Raw genomic sequence first — 9,794 nt, 5'->3', positions numbered from 1 at the left:
CCCCCCCCCCCCCCCTTTTCTGACCCCAGCCCCGAGCGGGGGGGGCCGAGGTCACCCTTAACCCACCCCAAAACCCCCCCAGACCCCCCCCGTGCTGGCTCTGCCCGGTCGGGCAGGACTCGGCCACGCGCCGCTGGCACCTGGAGAGCCCTCGAGGTGGGGGGGCTGGGGCAGAGCCAAGCACCCCCCTGCTCCTCCCTGAGCCCCCCCCTGAGGGCTCCTGATCCCCCCCACCAGAGCTGTACCCCCCCCTCAGGGCTCCTTCACGGTGATGGGGGTGATCAGCGGCCCCTTGCTGGGGGCTTTTGTCCTGGGAATGTTCCTGCCCTTCTGCAGCACGGCCGTGAGTAGGGGGGGGGGGATTTGGAGGGGGATTTTGGGGAGGGGGGAGTCTCTGGGGTCCTGGGAATGTTCCTGCCCTTCTGCAGCACGGCTGTGAGTGGGGGGGTGCGGCTCGGGAGGATTTTGAGGAGGAGGATTTTGGGGATGGGGGGTTCCGAGGTCCTGCCGCTCTCCAGCGCAGCCAGGAGTGGGGGGAGGATTTTGGGGAGGGGGAATTTTCGGCGGGGGGGCGGGGGGGCACTCTGTGGTCCTGGCCGTGTTCCTGCTGTGAGTCCAGGGATTTTGGAAGGGGGAAATTTGGGGGCGAGGGATTTTGGGGAGGGGAGTGTTCCGCATCCTTCAGCTCTGCAGCAGAACCGTGACTGGGGGAGGATTTTGGGGAGGGGGAATTTTTCCGGGGGGGGGGGCACTCTGGGTCCTGGGCATGTTCCTGCTGTGGGGCTGGGGGATTTGGGGCGGGGGGTTCCGGGGTCCTGCCGCTCTGCAGCCTGGCTGTGAGTCGGCGGGGGGATTTTGGGGGGGGTGTCTCTGGGGTCCATCCCAGCCCCACCCGGGCCGTGCAGACCCCCCTCCTGTGCCGCAGGGTGTCCTGGGGGGTCTGGCTGCTGGCTTTGCCCTGTCCCTCTGGGTGGCCGTGGGGGCCACCCTGTACCCCCCCAGCGCGGCCACCATGGGGGTCCTGCCCAGCTTCGACACCCTCTGCCCTCCCCGCAACGGCACCGGCGCCAATGGCACCACCCTGCCCACACCCCTCGGCCCCCCCGGGGACCCCCCGGAGCCCACACGGTGAGAGGGGGTGGCCGGGGGGTGGCCGGGGGGTGTCTGGGGAGGTGGGTGGGTGGCTTGTTGTGATGTCACAGTGCTTTCCCCGTCCTGTGTGACGTCACACTGCTGTCCCTGTTCTTCTGACGTCACACTGCTTCCCTTGGGATGGTACGACGCTCTCCCTCATCCCTTATGACATCACTGTGCTCACTTCATCCCTTTTGGTGTCCCACTGCTGTCCTTGTTCCTTATGACGTCACACCACTTCCCTTATGACGTCACATTGCTTCCCCTGTGACATCACAGCACTTTCCCTGTCCCTTATGATGTCACACTGCTTCCCTCATCCCTTATGATGTCACACTGCTTCCCTTGTCCCTTATGATGTCACACTGCTTCCCTCGTCCCTTATGATGTCACACTGCTTTCTTTGTTCCTTTTGATGTCACACCCCTTTCCCTGTCCACTGTGACGTCACGCCGCTGTCCCCCTTGGCTATGACGTCACACCACTGTCCCCGTGTCCCCCCACAGACCGACCATCCTGGGGGACTTCTACTCCATGTCCTACCTGTACTACGGGGCGCTGGGGACCCTCAGCACGGTGGGGGTGGGGGTCCTGCTCAGCTCCCTGCCAGGTGAGCCGGGGGGGACCCCGTGACCTGGCGCAGGGGGGTCCCATCCCTGCACCCCCTCCCTGACTCCTCATTCCCGGCAGGGCCCACCCGGCAGAGGGGGCGGCCCCCGGGGGTGCTGTGGTGGGACATCGTGAGGAACGCACCCTCGGGGTTCCCCCCGGGGGGCAGGAGCCCCGGGGACGAGCCCCTGGACAAGGCTGGAGCTTCCCGGGCGCTGCCGGAGAGGTTGGAGGGGGAGGGGAGCCCCTCCTGGGACCCCCCCGAGCCTGGAGCCGCCGCGGAGCTGCTGGTGCGGGAGACCCACGTGTAGGGGGACGGGGGGGCGTGGTGACCTGGCTGTGGGGGGGGGACAGCAGGATGGGGGACACAGCCCTGTTCTGGGGTCGCAAATAAAGGAGGAGCTGATCCTGGGAGGAGCCTGTCCTTGGGGGGCTGCAGGGACGGGGGGGGACACGGCTGAGCCCCTGGGGGGGTGCAACTGGAGTTGGAGGGGGAGTCAAACTGGGGGGACACGGGGACGGATGCTGGGGGAGGAGGGAGGAAAGAGCTGCCCTGGTCAGTCCCATCCACCCAGGTGACAATGGCCACGCCCTGTTAAGCCCCACCCATGCAGGGGACAACAGGCCACACCCTATGAACAATGGGTTACACCCAGGTAACAATGGGTTCTGCCCTGATGAAGCCACCAGGTGACAAAGGGGTCAGACCTGCCAAGCTCCGCCCACTCAGGTGATATCCAGCCAAGCCACACCTACTCAGGTGACAAGCGGACCACGCCCTGTTAAGCCCCGCCCACCCAGGTGACACCGGGACCACGCCCTGCCAAGCCCCGCCCACGCCCGCCTCAGGGCCGCCCCTCAGGGCGACGCCATCTTTGTGCCGGGCAGAGGAAGAGGTTGGCCCTCGGCCTTCCCGCCGCTCCGCCAGCGCTGCCGCGGGCAGGGCCCGCCGCCCGCCCGTCCCTCCGCTCCCTCCCCTTCCTTCGCTTCCTCCTCCGCCTCTCCCGGCGCCGCGGCGCGGGCGGAGCGAGGCCGGTCCCGGTTTGCCCTTAACAAACATGGCGGCGGCGGCGCCCTCCCTTCTCCCGCCCCCTCCCGCGGGTGGGGGGGCGCCGGCGCGCGGCGATGACGCGCGAGGCGCGCGACGGGCGGGGCGGCGGGGCCCGGGTAGGAGCGGGGCCGGTTCGGGGCCGGGCGGAGGGGCCGGGGGTGGGCGGGGGCGGCGGGGACACGACGGGACGGGAACGGGGCGACAACGGGGCAGAGGGGAAGGGGCGGGGGGGACGGGGCGGGGAGGCCTGGGGAGGGTGGCGGTGGAAGGGGGGAACAGGCCCGGGTGTCCCACCATCCCCATCCCACCTTCCCCGGATCCCGCTCCTCGGGAAGGGCCAGAGGGCAGGAGAAAGGGGTTTAGGGAAGGGCCAGACGATGTAGCCGGTGAGAGGAGGGATTCGATCCAGGTTGGGAAAACCTCGGGGGTGGAGCGGCCAGCCCTTCAGAGCAGCCCTTCTGTGCCCGGCTTTGTTTGACGAATTAAACCTCTGCCATTAAAAACCCCCCAGATTTGGGATCCGGAGTGGCTCCACAGCCCCGTCTGCGCGGGCGGCGTCCACAAAGCAGAGCCTTTGCTGGCCAAGTGCCACAGCCCGCCCTGGTGTCACAACCAAACCCATGGAACGCTCCGGGCGGGGGGACGGAGGGGTTGGAAAGCTGGGAAGGGCCCCGGGGGTGCTGTGGCAGCACCTGGGCATGAGCCAGGGGCATCTGGCTTGGGTCAAAACCAGTGTGGCCACAGGAACAGGGCAGTGACAGTCCCCTCTGCTGGGGGGGATCCTCGGATCAGGGGGTCGGTTCTGGGACCCTCATGAAAAGAAGGGCAATGAGGCGTTGGAGTGTGTCCAGAGAAGGGAACGGGGCTGGAGCACAAGGAGAAGGGACTGGAGGACTACTGAGGGAGCTGGAGGTGCTCAGCCTGGAGAAAAGGAGGCTCAGGGGGGACCTTCTCACCCTCTGCAACCCCCTGACAGGAGGGGGGAACCAGGGGGGAAATGGGCTCTGCTCCCAGGGAACAAGAGACAGGAGGAGAGGAAATGACCAGGAGATGTTCAGGAGGAATTTCCTCATGGAAAGGGTGGTCAGGCCTTGGGAGGGGCTGCCCAGGGAGGTCTGGAGTCCCTATCCCTGGAGGTGTTCAGGGAAGGACTGGAGGTGGCACTCAGTGCTCTGGGCTGGGTGGCACAAGGCGGGCATCGGGCACGGGGGGGGGGCTCCGTGACCTTGGAGGGCTTTCCCAACCTCAGCGATCCCATAAAAAGGGGTTTTCCCAGCAAACCCCGAACTCAGGTGGGCAAGGACCTGACCCTGCTTTCCTCCCCAAAGAGCACCTTGAGTGATGCCCAAGAAGTTCCAGGGGGAAAACACCAAGTCGGCTGCTGCCCGAGCGAGGAAAGCCGAGGCCAAGGCAGCGGCCGATGCCAAGAGGCAGCAGGAGCTGGAAGATGCTTACTGGAAGGATGAGGACAAACACGTGATGAGGAAGGAGCAGAGGAAGGTCAGTGCCTGCCCACAGAGGCATCTCCTAAACCCTGGGAGCACCCAGGGATACCCCACACCTTGTCCTGGGCTCCGTTCCGGGGTGGGGGGGGAAAAGCTGGAATTTCGTGGCTGCTCCGGGAGCTAAAAGCAGCCCGGTGTGGGAGGGAAGTGTGAGCTCTGCTGTGCAATTCCCAAACCTGGCGGATCTCGGAGTTCCCGAGGGAGGCAGCACAAGCCTTCTGGTGGGGATCGTTTAAAGCTGAACCGAGGGAAAGATCAGGGATTTGGACTGTGCCCAAAACGCTCCTTTAGCTCCTTTTCATTTCCTTCTTTTCCTTTTCTTGCCTTCGGTTTTCAGAGGAGGAAAATGGAATCAGCAGATTAAGGGTCTCAAAGGTCTTTTTTTTTTCCCCTCCTGGTTTTGCTGTTCCCTGCATCAGGAATGTCTCTCTCCTGAGGTTCCCTCTGGATTGCCCTTCCCTGGGTCCCTGTTTCTGTTGGTGTTTTTTGGGTTATTTATTTGGTTTTTAATGTCCTGCTCTTGTTACCCAAATCCACCTCCTGGTTTGTGGGGTTTTTTTTAGGAACTCTTAGTGATGGTTTAGCTGCTTCCTCTGAAATGATCCCTGTTGCCTCGTGCTGTCTGTTGGTGCCAAAAACGGGATTTTGGGCGTTCCTGAGCTTGTGCTGCTCCAGGAATTGGGAGCTGTGGCAGGAGGCACCACGTCCCTGTGCCCTTGAGCCCTTCCCACTGTGTCCCCTGCGTGAGTTCATCCCTAATTTGTGTCCTGGAATCCGGAGTCCTGTGGGCTGTTCCCGGTGCGATCCCGTAATGCTCCCTAATTGCTTCCTGGAACAAGGAGTTGTTATTGCTGGATTTAAGGGCTTGGCCAAAGGTGACCTGTTTGTGCTTCCAAAACAGCCTCCTGCAGGCAGGGAGGATGGGAATTTGGAGAGTGGGGGGATGTGCTGGGAGCTGGGATTGCTGACTGGGAAACTGGTGTCTGTCCCAGAGCCTCGGACTGGGTTTTAGGGAAACCAGTGGGGTGGTTTCCAGTGTCCCCTGAGCCGTCCCCTCTCCCTGTGTCAGCACAACCACAATGTCCAGGTCGGAATTTCCCCCAAATCCTGCGTTTTAGTGCTTTTTCTTCCCAGAAACCCCTTTTCCTTGGGAATGTGCAGCCCACAGCAGCAAAGGTCTCTGCTCAGGTGTGGAGCTGAGCCCAGAAAGCCCAACTGTTCCTGCCCAGGTGCTCTTCCCGCTGCCAGAGGCAGAAATTAGTGGGCTGCTGGAGGGAAATAAATCAGGGAAACCCTCCTTGGCTGCTTCTCCAGCCTCATCCAGCTGGAATATCCCTGTGGAGAACAGGAGGAGCTGCCTGTGTCCTGTCACATCCCGGCAGGGAAGGGATGTGTGACTCGGGTTATAAACGACTTTGTCCTCTCTAGGATGAGGCTGGAGAAGCCAAACCATTCCCAGGGGTCAAAATTCCCTGGAGAAGGAGGTGTCTGGGGGGTGGTGCTGGCATGGAATTGCCCGTGTGCTCCGGGAGGGACTCGTGGCACTCGGATCCAGGGGACGGAGCTGTCGGGAGAGACCTGAGGACGCCAGGCTGAGTCTCACACCCCAAACCCACTCCCCAGGCTCTGGTTTTCCTTCCATCCTTGCTCTGCCTGCCTGGGGGTGATGGAAGGGCCGGGTCTGATCCCGTTTCCAGGCTCTGCTGAGCCCTGGGGGTCCCGCTGGGCACTCGGACGCGCTCCAGGGCGGTTCTGCTCCGCTCTCTTGCCACCTGCGTCATTTCCCCTGCATTCCTTCGCCTTCCTGCCGTGCCAGGAGCTCTCCAGCCTTTCCAGGGCCTCTCCTGAGAGCAAGGATCAGGAGCTGTGGCTCCCTGTGCCTGGGATCCAGATCTCCTCCCCCCCCAGCAGCTGGGAAGCTCTTCTGGGGCTGATGAGCCGTTCCTTGCTCAGGCACTTCTCTGCAAGGCTGGAAACTTGTGTTTTAACACCCAAATCCTTGGGAATGGACGTGTCCTGCTGGAGGAATCTCATCCCCTGCTCCTCCCAGTGCCCTTTAAACTCCCTGGTGCTGGTGGCCAACCAGGAGATTCCACCTGGATCCATCATTATCCTACGCTGTGGCCACAGACACATCCCTGTGTACCCCTTCCCTCTCCCCTTCCCTCTCCCCTTCCCTCCTCTCCCCCTTCCCTCTTTTGTTCGTTTGGGGCTTTTTTATCCCCCCTGACCTTCCAGGCTTTGGGAGAAGAGGGAGTCAACTCTCAGCCAGAGCACTGAAAGCCCTTAAGGGCTTGTTCCACGGGCTTGTCACCCTCTTCCCTGGGCAAAGTGGCTCTTGAGCTCCTTCTGGAGCACTTCAAATTCCCACAAGAGCTGCTCTACCCGTCAGAATCCGCCCGGGCCGCGTGTCCCGGCCCTCGGGAAGGGCGTGAGGACGGACCCAGGCTCCTCACCAGCAGCTGCTGAGCTCCCAACCTCCCAGCACTTATTAAAATTAAAGTGGAAAGCTTAATCTGATTGTCCTGGCACTCCTCCTCCGCAGCAGGGTTGTGTTGCACGGGGCTGACATCACCGGGCAGGGACGTGGGAATCGTTATTCCGAAGGGATGGGGACGGGCTGTCACTGTCCCGCTGAAGGTCGGGGTGATCCAGCTACAGCACTGAGGTGCCTGTTCCTGTCCCAGCGGGATTCCCAGCTCCTGGAAGAGCTGGTTTGATCCCTCTGTAAGGTCTGGAGGTGACCTGGTCCTTCCTCCCTGGCAGGAGGAGCGGGAGAAGCGGCGGCTGGAGCAGCTGGAGCGCAAGAAGGAGCTGCAGCGCCTGCTGGAGGAGGAGGACTCCAAGCTCAAAGGGAAGTCACCCAAGCAGGCCACTCCAGGGAAGGTCACCAGGGCCCAGATCGAGGAGACAATCAGGAAAGACCAGCAGCAGAAGGAGAACACGGATACAGGTCTGGGAATGTCATGGAAAGGCCCCGGGGGGACGGGTGTGGGATGGGGGGCTGCTCCTTCTCCATCTGCTGTCACTGAAGGATGAGGTGTTTGCAAAGCAGGAGCTGCAGGCAGCCAGTCCTGAGTTGTAAAGCTTTGGAAAAAACTGCCCAGGAGGTGGTGGAGTCACCATCCCTGGAAGTGTTCAAAGAACACGTGGATATGGCACTCGGGGCCATGGTTTGGTGGTGAATGTGGCCGTGGTGGGTTGAGGGTTGGACTCGGTGATCTGAAAGGTCTTCTCCAACCTTAGTGATCCCATGGTTCTGTTCCTGTGCTGCCTGCAGCCATTCCCGTGCTCCCTGCTTTTGCTGTGCCCACGTCTGACACCCAAATATGGGAAACAGAACCCTCCTGGCACCTCGGAGTGGAGCAGAGCTGCACAGCCTGAGCTCTTCCAGCGCCGGGCCCGGGCTCTGGCTGAGTTTTCCAGAGGGAAAACCCTCTCCTGGGGGGTTTCTCAGGCTGGATTCGATGGCTCTCCCTTTTTCCCCTTCCCTGTGCAGCGGAGAAGACTCACCTGGAAGTCCCCTTGGAGGAGAACATCAACAGGAGGGTGCTGGAGGAGGGCTCGGTGGAGGCCAGGACCATCGAGGATGCCATCGCTGTCCTCAGGTGCGTGGCCACGCCCCAGCCGTGCCCTCCTCTGCGGGGACCACTTCCCTGGGGGAATTCCTGGCAGACATTGCCCCCAAAACCAGTGGGGGGGGGGGGCAGGAGGTGCTTTTCACCCAACAGCAAGTCACGAACGCATCCCACGGGAACTCCGCGGGGAGCGAGGGGGGTCGGACACAGCACAGGGAGATTCCCAGCCCTTATCCCACTATTCCTGTGGCATGGGCATGGGGCAGGGTGGGCAGAGGGGGTGGGATTGGGCCATCCCTGGCACCCACGTGTCCCGGTTTGCCCCGGCAGCGTCGCCAACGAGGCGGACAGACACCCCGAGCGCCGCATGAAAGCCGCCTTCAGCGCCTTCGAGGAGCTGCACCTGCCCCGCCTGAAGCAGGAGAACCCCAACATGCGCCTGTCCCAGCTCAAGCAGCTCCTCAAGAAGGAGTGGATGAAGTCCCCGGAGAACCCCATGAACCAGAGGCACAAGGCCTACAACAGCCACAAGTAGAACTCGAGCTGCTCCTCCGTCCTCCCCCTCCCTGCCCCGGACTGTTGGCAGTGGAAGCAGGAGACACGAGGAGCCTCCTCTCCTTTGGTTTCCCTTCCCTGTCCCCGCTTTCTCCTCGGATTTAAGAGAAGCACGAGGCCACCGCCCGCCTGGGGACACTCCTGTGTCCCCCCCGGACAGACTAACGCCACCTTCACCTTCCCAAATCCGGGTGTTCCCTGACAAAACCAGCTACTAACTCACTTCCAGACCTCCAGCAGGTCCAGGTGGGGACCCCCGTGGTGGCCACCCCCTCCCAGACTGTCCCTGTCCCCGCCCTCGTGCTCTGCAGGGGGATTTTGGAACCATCCCGTGGAAGGCACCTGCTCCCTGCTCCCAGTGCCATCCTTGGGGTGGCCCCGAAGAGATTCCAGACTGGGATTGCCGTTCCTCCAGCTGCCTCTCTCCTCTTGATCTCAGCCCCAGCGGGAGCAAGAGGGTGGGGAAGAGGGAAAACCACCTTCTCTCCAGGAGGAATGGGAGAAATCCCAGCCCAGCGTGGTTCCTGCCTCCTCTGGGCAGGGCACTGGTGCCAGGCTGCTCCCTGGGACATTCCCAGTGCCCCTGGGCAGCTGCTGGTGGCACAGGGGGGGTCCCGGAGGGGCTGCAACCCAAAATCCACCCTGACAATGGAAGCTGCTGCTTCTCCCATCCCTTCTTCCCGTGCCTGATCCCGGGCTCAGGCCGGAAGGTGCCGTGGGGGCCTTTGGAAAGGGAGGTGACACCGACCCCCTGTGCCACCTCTGCTGCCCTCAGGGTCCCTGTGCTGGCCCAGGCAGGAGGAATGGGATGAGCTCCTGTGGGAATGTGAGATCTATGAGCTCCCTTGGGATGTGCTCCCTTGGGAATGCCGGGTGAGATCCACGGGCTCCCTTGGGAATTGCAGAGAGGTTTAGCCCCGGAGCCACAGCACAGTCCTGCCCTCACCTCCAGCAGCCACTGGGTTTTCCTCTCTTCCCTCTGTTTTCCCATCTCCTGGTCTCCTTTGGGAGTGAAATTCCTTCTCCAAGGAATTCCTTCCAGCAGCTCCTGGGGGTGTCACACTCCTGGCTCCACATCCCACCGGCTTCTTCCCGCGGGATTTAAAGCAGCCTCATCCCAAGCCGGGGTGAGCCTTTGAAGCCGAGCCCCTGCAGCCATTCTGGGGCTCCCCCCAGACCTCTGCACCCCCCCTAAAGGAGCTGGGCTGGCCAGTGCCCCCCCTGCTCCCCCAGACCCAGCCAGGGAGGAGTGAACCCCCCCCCGTCCCCTTTCTGTGAGAGTTTGTTGTGTTTGAACCCAATTAAAAATTAAAAAACACCCCCAAAATCCTCTTAAACTGGGGAAGGAATAAGGAGGGAATG

General features: G+C 62.5%; 2 protein-coding genes across 3 annotated transcripts in view; both read left to right on the top strand.

Annotated features, from left to right (window-relative positions):
- SLC5A5 (solute carrier family 5 member 5) overlaps positions 1-2,170 on the top strand; it is a 7,445-nt gene extending 5,275 nt beyond the window's left edge. Inside the window, 5 exon segments of the mRNA XM_027705790.1 lie at positions 257-343; positions 906-918; positions 921-1,128; positions 1,641-1,744; positions 1,825-2,170. Of these exon segments, the coding sequence (XP_027561591.1) occupies positions 257-343; positions 906-918; positions 921-1,128; positions 1,641-1,744; positions 1,825-2,054 (642 nt within the window). The 3' untranslated portion in view covers positions 2,055-2,170.
- Positions 2,171-2,867: 697 nt separating this feature from the next.
- On the top strand, positions 2,868-9,759 carry CCDC124 (coiled-coil domain containing 124). Of its 2 annotated transcripts, none has more exons than XM_027705799.1 (5): positions 2,868-2,910; positions 4,123-4,294; positions 7,066-7,252; positions 7,799-7,907; positions 8,208-9,759. In XM_027705799.1, the coding sequence occupies exons 2-5, from the start codon at positions 4,136-4,138 to the stop codon at positions 8,410-8,412; spliced, it is 660 nt and encodes a 219-aa protein (XP_027561600.1). In that variant the 5' UTR covers positions 2,868-2,910; positions 4,123-4,135; the 3' UTR covers positions 8,413-9,759. The 2 variants fall into 2 exon arrangements, with proteins under 2 accessions (XP_027561600.1, XP_027561601.1); XM_027705800.1 differs by having other exon boundaries at positions 2,908-2,925.
- The last annotated feature ends 35 nt before the right edge of the window (positions 9,760-9,794 follow it).

Source organism: Neopelma chrysocephalum, unplaced genomic scaffold (genome assembly GCF_003984885.1).
Source record: "Neopelma chrysocephalum unplaced genomic scaffold, ASM398488v2 Primary Assembly neopelma1_348, whole genome shotgun sequence".
Classification (NCBI taxonomy): domain Eukaryota; kingdom Metazoa; phylum Chordata; class Aves; order Passeriformes; family Pipridae; genus Neopelma; species Neopelma chrysocephalum.
This window is presented reverse-complemented; position numbering and strand designations above follow the sequence as displayed.

Bases quoted from the DNA above. Each gene is read 5' to 3' on its own strand.
- CCDC124 (XM_027705799.1), top strand. From the start codon at position 4,136: ATGCCCAAGAAGTTCCAGGGGGAAAACACCAAGTCGGCTGCTGCCCGA. The intron at 7,253-7,798 runs GTCTGGGAATGT...TTCCCTGTGCAG, and splicing joins GAAGGAGAACACGGATACAG to CGGAGAAGACTCACCTGGAA. The intron at 7,908-8,207 runs GTGCGTGGCCAC...TTGCCCCGGCAG, and splicing joins GATGCCATCGCTGTCCTCAG to CGTCGCCAACGAGGCGGACA.